Source organism: Corvus hawaiiensis, chromosome 19, assembly GCF_020740725.1.
Source record: "Corvus hawaiiensis isolate bCorHaw1 chromosome 19, bCorHaw1.pri.cur, whole genome shotgun sequence".
NCBI lineage: Eukaryota > Metazoa > Chordata > Aves > Passeriformes > Corvidae > Corvus > Corvus hawaiiensis.
In genome coordinates this window covers 150,015-166,931 of record NC_063231.1, presented here as the reverse complement: position 1 = coordinate 166,931, position 16,917 = coordinate 150,015, and the positions used below count along the sequence as shown (strand labels likewise).

Sequence of the window (16,917 nt, the reverse complement as noted above, 5' to 3'; positions counted from 1 at the left end):
TCCCTGTCCCTGCTCAGCCTCGTTCCCATTGGTTGGTTTGTGTTCCCTGCGCGGGCAGAAGGACCCTTGGTCCCGTGACTGGAACAGTTCCTGGGCAGAGCCCCGGCCATGCGGCTGGAGAAATAAACATCTCTGAAACATCTAGCAAGAATCTGTCTGTCCATATATATTTCCTTTCCACGGGACTCCTGGTTTGGTATATGCATGTTGCAGTATCTCCACTGCAACAAATGGTGGAGAATTGAGAGCAGAACGATCCCCGATCCCTAAGCGACTGATTTGTGTGAGTAAACCCTGGAAACTTTGGATTCCTCTTCTTGGTTTTGCTTTGCTATTCCGTATCTAAACTATGGAGGAACGGTGGGAAGACTCTTGGCTCTCAGAGCCGCATATGGACATTTATCTTAAACTTAAAATGATTCTTGAACAACGATTTGTGAATTTTAGCTTGATTCAAGCTCAAAAAGAACTGAAACACTTCCTGGCATGGTTGTTTAAGAACTTTTTCTATGTTTCTTGGGATTTAATTCTTACCAAGGGCTTTTGGAAAACCGTTTGGACACAGTTAATATTGGAGTCAAAATATATGCCGATGGAAGAATATTTTCGTGAATATTATTTAGTTACCGAGACTGTTGAGCAATGTCAGCTGTGTCCTGGCGAAGGGAAGCCTGGCGCAGGGACCGTGCGGCCCAGGCCACGTGCACTGAGCGCTCTGCGAGCAGCAGCGAGGCAGTTCCCGCGTGCGGGTGGAGCCACGCGAGCCGCAGTGTCGGTGGCGGAGCGGGGAGCGGCGGGACCCGGCAGTGCCCGTCCGGTCCCGCGCAGCGCGTGGTGGAGCGAGCCCCGGGAACGCCCGGCCGAGAGGGGCGGCGCGCGGGCGGCGTCTGGCGGCGGTGGCGGTGGAGCGGAGCCGCGCCCAGCCGAGACGCGCGCTGGAGCGGAGCGCGGGGGGGGTCGTCGCTCGGGGGCCCGGCCGAGACGTGGGTGCAGCGCCCGGCATCGGCAGCGAAGCTGCGACCGGAGGAGGCGACGCACGGAGAACTGAGCGGCGCGGCCCGGCCCGGCCCGCGCGGCCCCGAACGCGACCCCGGGAAGAGCGCGCAGGCACCAGCAGCCCCGATAATTCCACCACGGGAGCGACCGAAAGAGAGCAAAGACGCAGCGAGACAGAAAACAGCAGCCACTCGGAAAAAGGAAAAGATCATAGTGACTAAGATCTTGGGGATAGTAAAATGGTATAATGTTAAGCAAAATTATGGTTTTATAACAAGGTGTGACAACCAGCAGGACATATTCGTGCATAGAACTGCTATTAAAAAGAATAACCCTGAAAAATGCATCCCAAGCTTGGGAGATGGAGAAGTCGTGGAATTCAAAATTGTTCTAGGGAGAAAAGGGTTACAAGCATCGCAAGTCACTGGGCCTGATGGTGTTCCTGTAAAAGGCAGTATATATGCAAAAAATCGTAGTCATGTTAGACAATATCTCCATTGTAAGCCCTCCCTACAGTCTCCCTTTCCTAATCCCACCTTTCCCTTTTACCCTATGTCCTATTACCCCCAGTGTATTCCCAATCCGTTTTTTCACCCATGGTTTCCCTCACAAAACCATGCTTTTGCCAATTGTTTCCCCAAAAATCCCTTTCCAATGCCGAGTGGGGGATGAAAAGGGGGAGGGAAGAAGTTAAACCCTCTCCTGCCTCAGTTTCCCCACAAAGCATGCTCAGAGTTCTGTCTGCCTTCTGTCAGCCCTAAGATGTTCCACAGAATCTGTTTGGACATTTAAAGACTCAGGAGGGTGGCTTGTTTTGTCTTGAAACTGTTCTTGTTATGTTTATCCAGTTGTTTTCATTCTCCTTTTATTAAAATAAAACGGGTGAGGTGTTGGGGTCCCTCCCCCGCCGTGTAGCCCTGGGAGAGGGGCCCTGAGGGCACAGGCACGGGGCTTCCCTGCCCCTGCTCAGCCTCGTTCCCATTGGTTGGTTTGTGTTCCCTGCGCGGGCAAAGGAGCCTTGGTCCCGTGACTGGAACAGTTCCTCAGCAGAGCTCCGGCCATGCGGCTGGAGAAATAAACATCTCTGAAACATCTAGCAAGAATCTGTCTGTCCATATATATTTCCTTTCCACGGGACTCCTGGTTTGGTATATGCATGTTGCAGTATCCCCACTGCAACACTGCACAGGATTAACGGTTGCATTGTTAATTAGAAGAAGACAGATTGAGGCATCCCACTTCTAAACTTAAATCACATCTACAGTTTCTCAACAAAATATCTGCTAAAGTCCTGCAAGCCCTGCCTGAAGGCACAAGGCTTTACCTATGTGTTAAGTGGGCATTTCTAAATCCATTATGCAAGAAAATCTTAACATATATAATTAAAATAAATCAGTATTAACAGTGAAGACTGTAATCTCATAACATACACAGATTAACCCTTTATTTTAGGCTTCACTGTATGAAACGGGGTATTTGTTCTCTTTTCTGGCTGCAAATATCTTGACATACAAAACTGAGCCTGATAATTAGATCAGATATAGAGACGTCAAAGTAAGTTGATAGCAAGTGTGAACCTGCAACATGCTGCCAACATAGAAATCAGTCTTTAATATTATAATTGCAGATTTTTGCCATGCTACGAGAGATTTTTGGTTTTAATAGATGAGCACAAGATAAACTCCTGGGTTTTAACTTCTGCTGAACTTCCAGCCTTGTTCCTCTGACTGTCAAATCTTCAGCTGACATTTCAAATTTATCCTTGGCTTTGACATTTTGCTGAGATTCTTCAGATTGCTGAGTTGAATGTACAACTTCAAACTCCACTGCTCAAAAAACAGACAGAAAAATACTTTGTAGTTATGTTTGTATTCAATTATGAGATTGCATAGTTGAAGAGAGCTGGTTTACTCTTTTCCACTAAATATACTGCTGCCATAGTGCCACATTGTCAAAATCTTATATTACCAGGACCATTTCTGTACATAGGAGACCCAGAACAGTCCATTGAGGCTTGCCATACTGATGGTATAACACAGCATCTTTTGCTCATTCCTCGCTTCATCTGTACATGTTTATTCTCCATTAGCATCAGACTGCTTAAGAGAGGAAGACAGCTGGAAGGTCAGTGTAACGGTTCAAGTCAAGCACTACCTATCTGTTCAGCTGTTTTAAAACATCACATTTTACAAGTTTACCCTTCTCTCAATTGTGAGAAAATGTGTTTGGATATGCATGATATAAAAGGCTCAGAGGTAACTCTGTTGGCTTGACAAAGCTGCAGTACTACCATTATCTTTTGGGTCTTTTTTCAATCTTCTCTCACTTAGAAAAGCATTTAGTATGTACATCTTTGGTTTTGTTGTCTAAAATATCTATCTTTCCAGAAAGGACTAACTCAAAAAGAAACATCTTTGTTGGGAAGTAGTGGGACTGGTCCTAATACTAGTCAGAGTCCACCCTGCAGTTCTCACATAATTCTCCAAAAACTATTGTCTCCAACTAACTGAACTTCAGTCTTATCACAGGTTTCTTTAGGTAAGATAAGTGGAACTGGTCAATCACATTATTCACTGTAAACTATAGGTAATATTTACAGATGTTTGGCTCCAGCCACTTAATCCTTATTTTTCAAGGCATTGAGACTTTAACTTCAGCTTTTCTATGGAGAGCCAAAATGGACAGCAGAAGTAGTCATAATAAACTTGCAATAACACATGCTACAGTATTCTGTACTAGTTTAATTTTGTAAGCATCATAGGCTGCAGTCCCAGATACTACTCAATCACAGCAAGAATAAAAGGTGCACCAGTCGACAAAGATCAGTTACTAGTAGGAGAAGGTAAATTTTCGAAGTCAACTGAACATGGTAGAAAGTCTAAACAAAATTCTACATCAAAGGAAATACAACGTGTTCCTGAATTATGGAATGAATTGATCGATTGAAGATTTATAGCTCTATGCAAAGTATGACACTGTGGCTAGTGTCAAAACACGACACTTTTCAAAATAATTTTTATACAGAGGCTTAGCTTGAACCAGCTGTTCACTCGTGTGTGTGATCTCTGCACTGAAGCAGTTTGGTGGCATTTGTTATCACAGGTGACAAAAGTTCAGTGGACTCTTTGAGCTGTGGATGCGAAATCCTGTTGTCCAGCTTGCCACCTAGTGGCTTCCTACAGGTGTAGAAGGTATGGAAGAGGATGCTTGAGCCCATGAAGATCGTTGGGTGTATTTTCCTGCCTGGGAAATGGACTTTAAAGTACCTCTACCACATCTGGCAGATAAGAAAGCAGAATTTCACAACATCAACCATTTAGAAAAGTGCAGGCAGCAGTGTCTGGAAGGTATTGCTTCAAAGATTACTTTCTTGAACAGGAACAGCAGCAGAATGATAACAGGAATGAGCAGATCCACAGATAGCACACAACTAACTCTGCTTACAGTCTGTTTTTTTTTAATACTCGCTCAGTTTTCAAGGGCCTTCTGTATTCACCCAAGGGGATGACTTTCAGAAATTAACGTGGGAGGCCCTAATTCTGTAAATCCAAAGGCAAAGTAACCAAGGACCAGTGCATCACATGCATCCCTTCCTGTGAAGACTTCTGTATGCTTCTCTCCTGTCATTAGTAGAGAAACTATAGTTGTAACTAGTAAAGGCTACTTAGTTAGGTGTTTGGAACAACACCACAGAACACAAGCATTCTATATGGCTACTTTTAAGTTTTGGACCATCAAAAATGTGTGCTAACAGAAATTTAAAACCAACCACTGCAAACTTGTAAGGTTAGTTCCAAAAATTAGGAAAAGATAACAAATCAATACCCCAGAATTAGAAATGGCTACTTTTAAGTTTTGGACCATCAAAAATATGTGCTAACAGAAATTTAAAACCAACCACTGCAAACTTTTAAGGTTAGTTCCAAAAATTAGGAAAAGATAACAAATCAATACCCCAGAATTAGAAATACTATTTAAAGTGAAATATCCTAAGAGAATACTGAATGAAGACCTTACTGTGTTCTGGTTCTGCTTGGGACTGCTCACATCTGTGAAGGACCTTGAATAAGATTGGCATGAATATGCACTGTGCAGCAAAACTTAAATGCAGTAGCTTGGTTTGCACACCAATGAAAAAACACACCGAATTTACAAGCCTGCAACTTACTTTCAAAAGTGACCTTGGTAACCAGAGCTAGCAAGATCATAGCTAACCACCTAAACTGCTTTTGAAAATGGCACTAAATATTTAGTGTATTGAAATGCTTAACGTGTCTTCTATTTGATGTGTGTTAACTTCAGCCAGAAATTAACATTCATAGATTTGTTTTTTTCTCAGGATGAAAGGATGATATGTAGACATTTTGTATAGACAAACTGAAATTTCCCCAGATGGAAGTTTCATTTAAGAAATTTGTCACTAGATATTTGCTTATGTCCAACAGTGCTTTTGAAGGAACACCAACTCAAACAAGTTCCTATTCAGGAGAAGAACATAGTAAATGAAGGAAATGTAACTAGGGGATTAGTTAATATTTGTGAAACACTTCAAAGATGAAGTTTTATGTAACGCAGAAAAGAGATCATGAGTCTTTCTCTGATTGGAGCTGGAATGAAGCCAGAGCACTGTTTCTGTTTGTTAATATTTTACCAGATTCTTTCTTTGGCCAGCTTTTTACCCACATGGATTGCTCTTAGAACTGTCAGTGATGTCAAAGCTGTTGAAATTCTGTCTAGTGTGGAAACACTTAAGATAACTTTTGATCCATGAAGTGTGGAATTTCAGACGACAGAGCTTTGCAAGTAACAATGAGAATTACAGTACAAGAAACTCCCCTATCTAAGCTCAAGTAGTAAATCAAAAAAGTTACTTTACCTCAAAGCAGCTCACTCCTGTTCTTTTTTAGGCTACAATGTAAACCCAAGTTATTAAACCCAGGACACAGTTCTGAGTATCTGTGGAGGTGGGGTTTCTCAAAAATGTGGGATGTGAAAATACAAAGTTTCATCTACACTAAATATGTATAAGTCAAATGACTAGCGGGGACATAGCTTGCCTTACACCCTTATTCCCCCTGCACCGACCCCAGCCTCTGCTGACCCAAGGATAGCTAATTGGAGCTGATAAGGAGCTTTTCACACAGTAGCACACAGCACCTTTCACAGTACTGGCTTCATGCTAAATGCAGTATTACAGCTGAACTTCAGTAGGTGATATTTGCTTTTTCCCCCCCCTCTGAAAAACTAGTATCTTCAATAGCAAGTAATAACTTTATTAAGATAAGTAGAAGAAAATTAGTTTCCATTTTCTAAATGTTTTACAAAGCTTCCCCTCCTCCTCCTTAGCATTTGCTCTAAAATCAAAAAAGGCCCTATAGCCCACAGATGAATGAAGAAAACTTGCAGCATGTACAGAAGCTAATCAGCTGGCTGTACATGTGTGCCATGATTTTCAGAGGAAAGCATAAAACTCTTCTGATAAACAACTTTCCTTTGAGGGTGGCTTGTCATCAGCATTCAAGGTGCATATGATGTGGATCACCAATCAAAACCTCCCACCTGCTCTCAACCTCTGGGATAGAGCATTTAAAAAGTAAAGAAATACAGAGGTGTATTTCTTACTTGTACAGCCTATGTATCCCATGTAGCCTTTTAATATCATCAAGGCTTGTACCTGTCTACCTCTAGGAGGTTCTTTTTCTTTCAATGATACTGAACAATAAAAATACCTGAAGGAGGGACCCATGTTCCTTCTAAACACCTTCCTTCTACTTATCTGCAGAATTAACACACAAGCTATTAAATCAGTCTAATTTCTACTGTACAAACTGAAAATTAGCAGCTAGAGTAAGAAGAGAGAAAATTAAAATATCTCATAGCCTTTTGACTTGCTTGGAAGCTTACACAAGGTCTGAATTTGATGGTGAAATGAATAAAGTGTATGACAGTCCACTTCAGTAATCAAGACGTAGTCATTAACTCTTCAAACCACACTGAGTCATTGCATTGTGTAATATGTTGGAAATACAGCAAATTTCAGGGCTTACTTGACATGCCAACCACTTTGAGTGCCAGTAGGCTGTTTTGTACATTAAAAAAAAATGAACGAAACTGTTCAACAGGTTCAGAAAAATCATTTTCATGCTACAATTTTCTGTTTCACCAGAAATTCCAACAAAACACATTTACTGGTGTTATCAACTTGGAAAGAGTTGAACTTGGGGAAAAAAGTTTGAATAAGCAAACTAACTTGCGTGCTTTGTTGCAAATAATTTTTTGTCACTGAGCTGCCAAGCCTCTGTGTACGTCACTTGTACCTGAAAGCCCAGTTCTGAGTTACTCTGTCTCAATGACAGTTCTATCCATTGTAACAATGTATTTGACCAACGTATTAAATTCAAGTGAGTGGTTTTAAACAGGAAGATTGAATTAATTTCCATACCTCAAGCATGAAAAACAATGCAAGCCTCTGCTAAAAATCAGAAGCAGAACTTTAAAAATTGTCTACAATGCTTCTAAGGCGATGTTGTTCCAAAAAAGAACGATTTTGCTTTTTTTTTTTTTCTGAAATGCAGAATTCAGTCCAGTAGAATTAAGGATACCTTTTCCTGAGGGAGAAAGCTAAGCAGCAAAAAAGAGTGTTTAAAAATTGTATTCTTGCAATGCAGTATTTCAGGGCCTGCATGTTTGAGTAAGAAGTCCACTCTGGTGCTCCACATACAAATCTGGATGCAGATATCAAAGTAAACTTGGTCTCAGGAAAATATTACCCCTTATTGATGTTTCACTCGTTTCACGTTGGCAGTATCATCTGTCCCTTTTGCTATTTTCTAGATCCCCAAAAATCTACATTAAGTTTTGCAACAGTGGCTCGAAATTTCTAGACATTAAGAAACTCATGTCCTTGTAAGGCTGCCAGAGCTGTTGCATCACACATACAACAGCATGAAACTGCATGGCACTATCAGTAATGTTTCAAAGACATCCTTTTGCTTATCCTGTCAATATAGGCCTGACCTGAAATACTCTTCCTATTTCAGTCCCAGCCTCACAAAAAAAGCACATGAATCATGAGTGTCAGCACTATGTCCATTCCAGTCCTCCAGGTCTGTCAATGCATATTACTTTGTCCCTGCAATGCACTGCTGTTGTGAATAAATACACTTATAATCCACTCTTCATTTTGAAAGCCCTTTTAAGTATTATTTTTTCTTGTGAGCTACTAAAGATGGTTCATTGCCTCCATAAACTGGTTTAAAAATAGATGTAACATAGGCTGGATAGGACCTGTGGGTGAAATGTCACAGTGCTTATCACTCCCTGCTCAGAACACAACCTGTGTCCATTGACACTTTTCACTGTCTACCTCTAAGAATCTGGTTCTGTCTTCTCCAAAATCCCTCACTGGGTAGCTAAAAAGCAGCAATCAGGTCACTCACCGACTCTCTTCTACACTGAACAACCCAGTTCTCTAAACCTCTTCTCATGTAATGTGTTCCTGTGCCCCAGTCATTTAGTGGCTCTCCACTGGACTCTAGTTTGTCAATCTTTTGTACAGGAGGGTCCAAAGCAAAGTGGTCTCACAGGTACCAAACAGAGGAGAACTAATCACTTCCCTTGATCCAGTGATTGCATTCTTGTTCCTGCAGTCTGTATGTGATTAACAGCATATGAATATCTACGTACAGATCATTTGAAAAGTCTAAATGGCTGCCATATTACTGCACAGATACTGTCAGATCTCAGGAATAATGACAATGATAAAAAAAATAATATTAAGGCAAAAAGCCCAAGCAATTCACATAAGGCCTACAGCATTTTGAAAAATAACTTATTGAAAGCTACACCTCTAATTTAAAAAAAACAACAAAAAACACCTTTACTGGAACATTCTGGAGAAATGTTTGTGTGTCTGTTTATAAAGATCTTTTATAAAGAAAAGTCTAAAATCACTCTAGGGAACATACTCTGCTATTAGCTATCCCTAAAATTTTTCCATTATAATGTAAGTCCATTATTTTTTGTCCTATCTACAGCAGGTGTTAGTTTCCCAAAGTTTTGCCAATGAAGGATTACTTGATGAACAGACCAGTAATTTGAGATATGTAACATTAATCTGCAATACACTGCTCAGCATAATAGCTGCCATTAAAAAGTTCCTTAACAACTTGCCTGTAAAGAGGCTACACTTTACTGCACGTATCTTACAAATAGTGCTCTTGCTAAAATTTCCAAGAACATGTGGTGATTTTTGTAGAAGCATAACACTAACTCATGTTCAGTCTATGACCTAGTTTCTACCTTTTCCTGTCATCCTAACCCTGATGCTGTCTCACATGTAAGGACTGGACACTGTCTTACATATAAAAATTTGTGCTTGCTTCTATTTTTTTCCTGTTCCAACTTGTTGCACTGGACTATAAAATTCTAGGGAATCCCCACAGCATATACCATCATTATGCCTGTGATGTCACCTTTTAGGTCTTAGCACTCTAAGCAGTATTGTAGCTATTAACCGGTAAAAGAAATAACAATTAAGCAATTAAACAAGAATTCGCAAATTACAATTTGATCTAACAGTCACTTGGCAACACATGAAGTGTGCAGTTCTCAAGCAGACACTTTCATATTTGCCCCAGCTAAGTTTTAGACCATGTCAAAACAGAATTTGCATTTTCCAGGAGTACTTAGTAAAAATGAAGAAGTATTTGCAATGATGGCATTTAAACCAGAGCTATATAGACATTCCTCTTAATTCTTTCTTTTGCTGGCAACAGTGAAATTCCCTTCAAGTAACTCATTTAGATTCTGATGACAGGACTGTTAACAACAGTAGCAGTATGTGAAAGAATTAGTGAATGGTGACAGAATCCACTGTACTTCCACTCTTCCAGAAGAGTCAAATACTGTGACTACTTTACAAAGCAGGCTTACCCTGGCTGGTGTTCTTTCGAGGACTGAGTATAGAAAGGCTTGATCCCGTATCTAAAATTTGACAAACACCTTGGCAGAAATTATGTGCTCTAGATGAAGAAAGCTGGACCTGCTGGACTTGACTAGGACTCTGACTGAGCAGCTGAACAATCTTTGAGGATGTATCTGCCTTTGTTGCTGAGGATGTATCTGGCCCATGATTTCCCATACAGAAATCTAGCCGAACCTGTTCAAATTCAAAGGCGATCTTACAGACATATATACTTTTCACACCAAAGACATCAGAAAATTGGTTAAATTTCAAAGTGGCATCTTGGACTTGGAAAAATAGAAGGTTTCAGCAAGAGGCAAGACAAAAATTATTATTTTTAATTTTGAAAGGTTGTACAAGAAGATTAATTACAACATCATGGCAGTGATTGAGAAACCCTAGTTTATTTAGTGTTAACAAATACTATTTTGTACAGGAACAATGCATAATTTTAAAAAGACATAGGTTTTTCAGTCTTCCAGGAGATGACTGTTTAGCAATTCAGATTGAAAAATCCAAATGAAGGTGAATTACATTGATCATAAAACTGCACTGTACCTCAGCGGATGGTACTTCTGTTTCTTCCCCACAGCTGCTTGGAGCTTCTTCTTCCTTTAAGCTAGGGCAGGCAATAAGAGAAGAGAACCTCGAAGGATGCTGTTGCCTTGCATACCGCAGCTCCTAATGTGAAATATTACATTAACACAAGAAACTCATGGTCCCTGAAACTAAATACCCTTATAGCTCAGTTTGCTGTTACACTGCTAGATTTAAAAGAATGAATTACGAATTATGTTCCCTTCAGTTCAACAGGGCCAAACTACCCTTCTAATAAACCTAGTATCAAATCTGTTTAAAATTCACATTTCCTGGTGCTGTTACTATCACCTTGCTTGTTGCTCAATCTTATATTGTCAGGGTTCTTCTTCACTTTTGTATTTTCTTATGATTAAATTACATAAGAAAAGCTCCAAAAAATAAAGCAGCTGTGGAAAAGTAAATTGTCAGCAGCTAAAATAAACTAATTTACCTCTCAAAGTTTCACCAACTTTCAACTTGTAGTAACTTAAGTGAGATTTGATGAAAAGCAAACTGCTTCAGCTCTGTCAAAGGAGATGCAAATAAACATCAAAGTCTTTTGCTATGTATTTAAGCCTAAAGAAATAAAATGTGAGCCCATTACGTAAAGTAACTGACAGTGAAATTCCTGTAACTCTGACAGTAATAAATTATCTTGGTTTTTTGTAAGGATGAAGATCTTGGAACGCGGGAGCAAATGTAGCCTGGCTGGTAAGAGTAATCACTTAGAATAAAAACACCCAAACTAGAATACTAGTAGTCTTTGGAAGGTCAGCCTGGAGCTCAGCTTTAGTGTAGGAGCTGAAGCCTCAGGAGGTATGTTCTGGACAAAGAGCAGCCTGGAATGAGAGTACGGAACAGCCTGGATGTAAGAAGAGCTATCCTTTCTAGTCTGGAAAAATGATGACTCAAAAGTTCCAGAGGTGGAAGGATACTCAGTGACAGCCACTTCAGCTAGGACCTCCAAGCAACCCATCAGCTGAAGAGATTGAACTACTGCTCCCAGAGTTTAGCTTGCCATCTGGAAACTCACAGTCAAATTCTACCTCACCAAGCGCCATAGTCATACTGTATTTTTTAAATCTATCTTACAAAAGCAAGAATCATCTTTAATGATTTTTAACAGAACATGGGAGACACAAGATGTGTAGAAAAATACAAACACAGTATCTTTATCTTGCTCATTGAAAATAAGGCAAGAGTAGACTGGGATGGATGGATATGAATATTCATTGGTCTTAATTTGAGAGTCAGCTAAGTTCTAAGATGAGCTGTGAAAGAAAGAATAATTAAAGAGGTAGAAAAGGAAAAAAAATGTGGTTTTTAATTGTGGCAGCTTTGCCCAGATCTGGAAATCACATTTATATATGTTTGGTATAAGCATTTGGCTAATCTTTTTCAAACCTCAGTTCCAGCAGTGAAGAGATGAAACAAGCAAGTTACAGGACATGAAATAAGCAGCTTGTTTAAAAACAAGGTCTACTCAAATGGATTGCTGAACCCTAATTTCCTTTGTAAAAATTGCTTCCAGTGTTAACGTTTAATAAACAGGTCACTATTTCTGAAACAGTGAACTGAAAGTTCAAGTGAACAAAGGACGCCAAGCTTGTCACTTTAGGCTAATAAGAGGATCACAAGCATCTGGAAAAAACTGTACATCCATAAGCATGCTGAGGCATTCCACAATAAGTTCATTTGTTGGCAGACCACATTCCAGGCACCCTGCACACTGTAACAGCTGCCTCACCTATTCTCTTTAGAAACCCCACAAGAGGGAGGTCAGAATCATATGCTTAGGACTGTCACCTAGGACTGGAGTTGAAGTTTTCACTTTGGAGTTTAACTTCAAAAGAAGTTAAAGATTTCCTGCTCCAGAAGCAGCCCATCCCACTGTCCCACAAGATGTAGTATTGATATGCTAGTGAGGCTATGTACTTGATGTTCTCTAATTCTTTTCTCTGAGAACCCTCCTCACGCTACAACAAGATGCTAATACTTCTTGTGGCAGTGCTGCTGTAACAGCTCTTGATCAGGTCCTCAGACTGTCAATGAAGAGTTGAAAAACAGTGCTGCATTCTTGTTTTGTCACAGAACTCAAATAATTTGAATCTTCTCAGTCTCCCAGTGCAGATGGCTGTGTCATACTATGGTATGTCCTAACTCATATTTTTGATGCACTCACTAATACTTTTGACATCAAAAGAACTTGATTAGATAAATTTGATAAAATATACCAGAATCTCCAGCTCACATTGCACTTATCTGACTGACCTGTTACAGTCCTCAATTTCTGTTGTCGTAGACTATCTGCTCTATCTGAGGAAGAATAAGTCTCCATTAGCTCTGGAAAGATACAGCAGATGGCATTCTCAGTTTATCTCTGTCAGATAGATGTTTACAATGCTTGCTCACATGGCAATCTTTAAAACTTCTTCACTGACTAATGGGCAGTAAAGAAGAACAGGGACTTATTTTCACTCAAGCAATCAGTTCAAATTTGGTTATAATTGACTCTAGCAGCACAGTCTTTTGGACTTCAGGCAACCTTTGTCTACCAGACAGGAGTGCCCCTCCTGTTGGATACCTTCTGCTAGGAAGAAGCTAAGAGAAATTCAAGTACCTGTGGTGGGATGTCCAAATGCAGTGTTCATCCCTGCCAGGTTCCCTTAGAACATATTCAAAAATGTTCCCATAGATTCAGTCTGACAAATTCACCTTAGCCAAGGAATATATGTATTCATTTTCTTTCCCAAATAATATGCCTCTTCTGGGTGAAATACTCCTGCATATTTTGGATGCTTGGAGAGCCTTTTCCTTTCAGACTCAAATGTGTGAGCCCTCCAAAAAAGTACTACTTGTTTTTACTACTATTCTTTATCCAAGGGAATAGCAATCCTGTGCAGAAGCTGCATAACTGTTTGCCTAAAGACCAGATTGCCTAAAGACCATTGAACTTGACCCTGTCAGTACTTGTTCTCAAATTTAATTGCTGGATGACCTTTGCACTTCAAACTTGTACAGTATTTTCTTAGATCTACTAACCCAGAAGTTTTTGTAATTAGTCCAGCTAACATCCCTGATGGGTACAGTCACATGGCTAATCTGTAGTGCTGTTTTACTTCACAGGAGAAGAAATATATCTGGTTGTTTTGGCATAACTAAATTGCCAAAACGATTGGGCCAGCCGAGTCACTTAACCTTCCTTTACCTAATTGGTAGCATTTACTCGAAGCAACAGAGGTAAATATGCTTTTTCTTTTTTTCTTTTCTTTAGCATCATTCTTAACTGTAAGAAAAATAAAATATTAATTAGAATTTACTTACACTGGCTCTTTTTTAAGAAACTCACTTTTGTCATTCAAACTGTCTGGCCAGATGGTTCATATACTTCATAGTATACCTAGGCCAACCAGATAACTTTTGAAGAATTAGTGATAATTGCAAGCTAAAAGCCCCACAGGATGGCATGCTTAACACAAAGGCATAGTTATTCCATCTTTTTAGAATGTGTCTATGTATGAAAATGTCTAAGACATTTTTAGAATGTATTGAGATGACAAAATTTTCAAGTAGATAGCTGAAAGTTGTGATTTCTTAGTGCAATATGACAACACGGTGGGATTATATCCCGTATGGTTTCATATTATCTAGAGATAATTCTACAGATTTTACTAGGTGAAAAGAGAAACATTTAACTTCAATCTCTTACATATTCCTGAATGAACTTTAGTAATCCACAAAAAGGCTCTGGTCTAGGCTCTCAAAACTTTTTTTGATTTCAATTAAGACAGGTAGGAATACATAAAGGGAGAATTAAAAATAAACAGAGGACATTAGCTTAAATTCAGCTGATTTTCTCCCCCAAAGGCAGAGGAGACTGTAGTTTCAAACTAATATGCTGGAGGCTGACTGTTTGGAAAGCAGCTCAGCAGATAAGAAACAAGAGACCTGGGGAACTATGAGTTGAACATGAGGCAGCAATGCATTCACGAAGCCTTCAGCTAACAGCATACTCAACTGCACCAAAAAAAGTACTGCCAGCAGGCCAAGGGAGGTGATGATTTCCTCTACCAAGCACTGGTGCAACCACATTTAGAGTATTGTGTCCACTTTTGGGCTCCCCAGCATGAGAAAGACATGAACATAATGCAGCAGCCACAAACAGCAAACCAGCAAACAAACAGCCACAAAGATGATCAGGGAATTGGAACATCTGACGTAGAAGGAGAGGCTGGGGCAGCTGGCCTTGCTGGCCTCCAGAAGAGATAGATCAAGAGTGATCTTTTCAACATGTATAAGCATCTGATGAGGATGGTGGAAGGAGATAAAGATGACTGAGTTGGAGTCTTCTCAGCAGTATACAGTGGAAGACCAAGTGACAATGGGCAAAAGGTAAGTACAGGACACCTCACTTAAGTATAAGGGGAAAGAATACCCCAACCAAATGCCAACCTTCTTTATTGAGAGAGTGACCAAACACCGTAACAACTTGCCCAGAGTGGTTCCCAGAGGAAGTGTTTCCCCAGCTAAACTTGGTTAATAATTCTGCTGCAGTTTTATACCTCAGAGCAACAACCTCACCCTTTCTGAAAGAACATTGTTCACTGCCCTCAAAACTACGATGACAATCAACCGTTCTGACTCAATCCTCACAGGAACAAATCTGCTGATGAATTAAGTACATAGTGAAATCCTGATTATCAAAGTTACTGGGAGGTCTACCACTAACTACTAGGGAAACCAGGATTTATTCATTAGTCTCTCTGATAAATGTTGCAATTTAACTATTAAATGTTGTATTTTAATTACAAAATATATGACAGGTTAACTATACAGCCTGCTTTCATATATGGAAAAGGTGCTATTATAGTCATTTGGACATGGGTGCTTTAAAATCCCACCACTGTATTTGGAAATATCCTCACTGATTAATCATTTTAATGTTTATGTTAGAACACAGTGCAAGTCCTTCAAATGGCCTTTCTTGCTTAGTTAAAACTAAGCCTTAATAAATTTGTAATTTAGGATTGCATTTATGCTGCATAAACACGTGTATTTCTGAAATACCTTGGCTGAAGATCATGTTTTAAAATATTACTTTTGAAGTCCCAAACCCTTTAAACTTATAGGGAACCATCTGCCTTATGGCCTAATGGTGTTTCCCAGGGCTCAATTTTAGGGTCAATTCTCTCCAGTCTTTGATCAACGACCTGGACAGGAGTTGAGTGTACACTAAGTTTGCTGATGATACTAAATGAGAAGGACTCATCGATTCCCTTGTGGGTAGAGAGACCTTACAAAGAGATCTTGATAGACTGGAATGCTTGGCAATCACCAACCGCATGAAATTTAATGGAAGCAAAAGAGCTGGATTCTGTACCTGGGACTACAGTCATGGATGTCTGTATACACTGTGGGACAAGAGGCTGAAGTGCAGCCCTGAAGAAAGGGATCTGGGGGTTTTGATTGTTGGCAAGCTCAGCACGAGTCAACAGTGTATCCTGGTGGCCAGAAGTGCCAGCTGTGTCCTCAGTATGTTAAGCATAGTACAGCCAAACAGCCAAAAGGAGTGAATGTCCCACTATGCTCAGCATTGGTATGGCCTTACCTCAAGTACTGTGTGCATTTTTAGGCTCCACAATATGAGAAGAATATAGAAATATTAGAATGTGTCCAAAGGAGGGCAACAAAGATGGTGAAAAGACTAGATGGCTAGATTTATGAGGAGTGTCTGAGGATACTTGGCTTGTTCAGCTTAAAAAAGAGGAGGCTGGTGGATGACCTCATTGCTCTCTATAACTTCCTTCCATGATGGGGGAGCAGAGTAGGAGGTGCTGATCTTTGGTTTTGGTGTCTGGTGATAGCATGTGGAAGAATGGCTTAAATCTTCATCAAGGGAAATTCAGACAATTCTTCCCTGAGAGGGTGGTCAAGCAGTGGAACAAACTCCCCAGGGCATGCTCACGGCCCCAAGCCTGTCTGTGTTCAAAAAGCATTTGGGATAATGCCCTTAAGATAAATGGCTTAACTTCTAGATTGTCCTGTGTGACATCAAATTCAAAGATCCTCATGGGTTCCTTCCAGCTCCGGATGTGCAATCATTCTAAGGAACCTTCCAAAGATAGATTTGAGCTAAACTCAGTAAGAGTAATTGAAATGCAGAATTTTAAGGTAAGTTATATTCATGGAATTATAACTGGCTTAATGGCTCATTATCGCTAGATTTCAGAGAGCATATAATTACCTGTGATGAGAGTCTGTGCTGTAGATGATTTAGAACTGATAGCTGACACTGTGTTCTTTTGACAAGTTCTCTTGGAAGAAGACTACCAATACAGATTGTGCAGTGTTTAGAGCTAACAGGATGCCAAAGTCCT

At 40.1% G+C, this 16,917-nt stretch overlaps 1 protein-coding gene across 1 annotated transcript in view; it reads right to left on the bottom strand.

The window, feature by feature from the left end:
- Positions 1–2,418: 2,418 nt before the first annotated feature.
- CCDC57 (coiled-coil domain containing 57) overlaps positions 2,419–16,917 on the bottom strand; it is a 41,490-nt gene continuing 26,991 nt past the window's right edge. The window contains 4 exon segments of the mRNA XM_048323705.1: positions 2,419–2,822; positions 9,931–10,156; positions 10,520–10,642; positions 16,785–16,915. Coding sequence (XP_048179662.1) covers positions 2,599–2,822; positions 9,931–10,156; positions 10,520–10,642; positions 16,785–16,915 — 704 coding nt within the window. The 3' untranslated portion in view covers positions 2,419–2,598.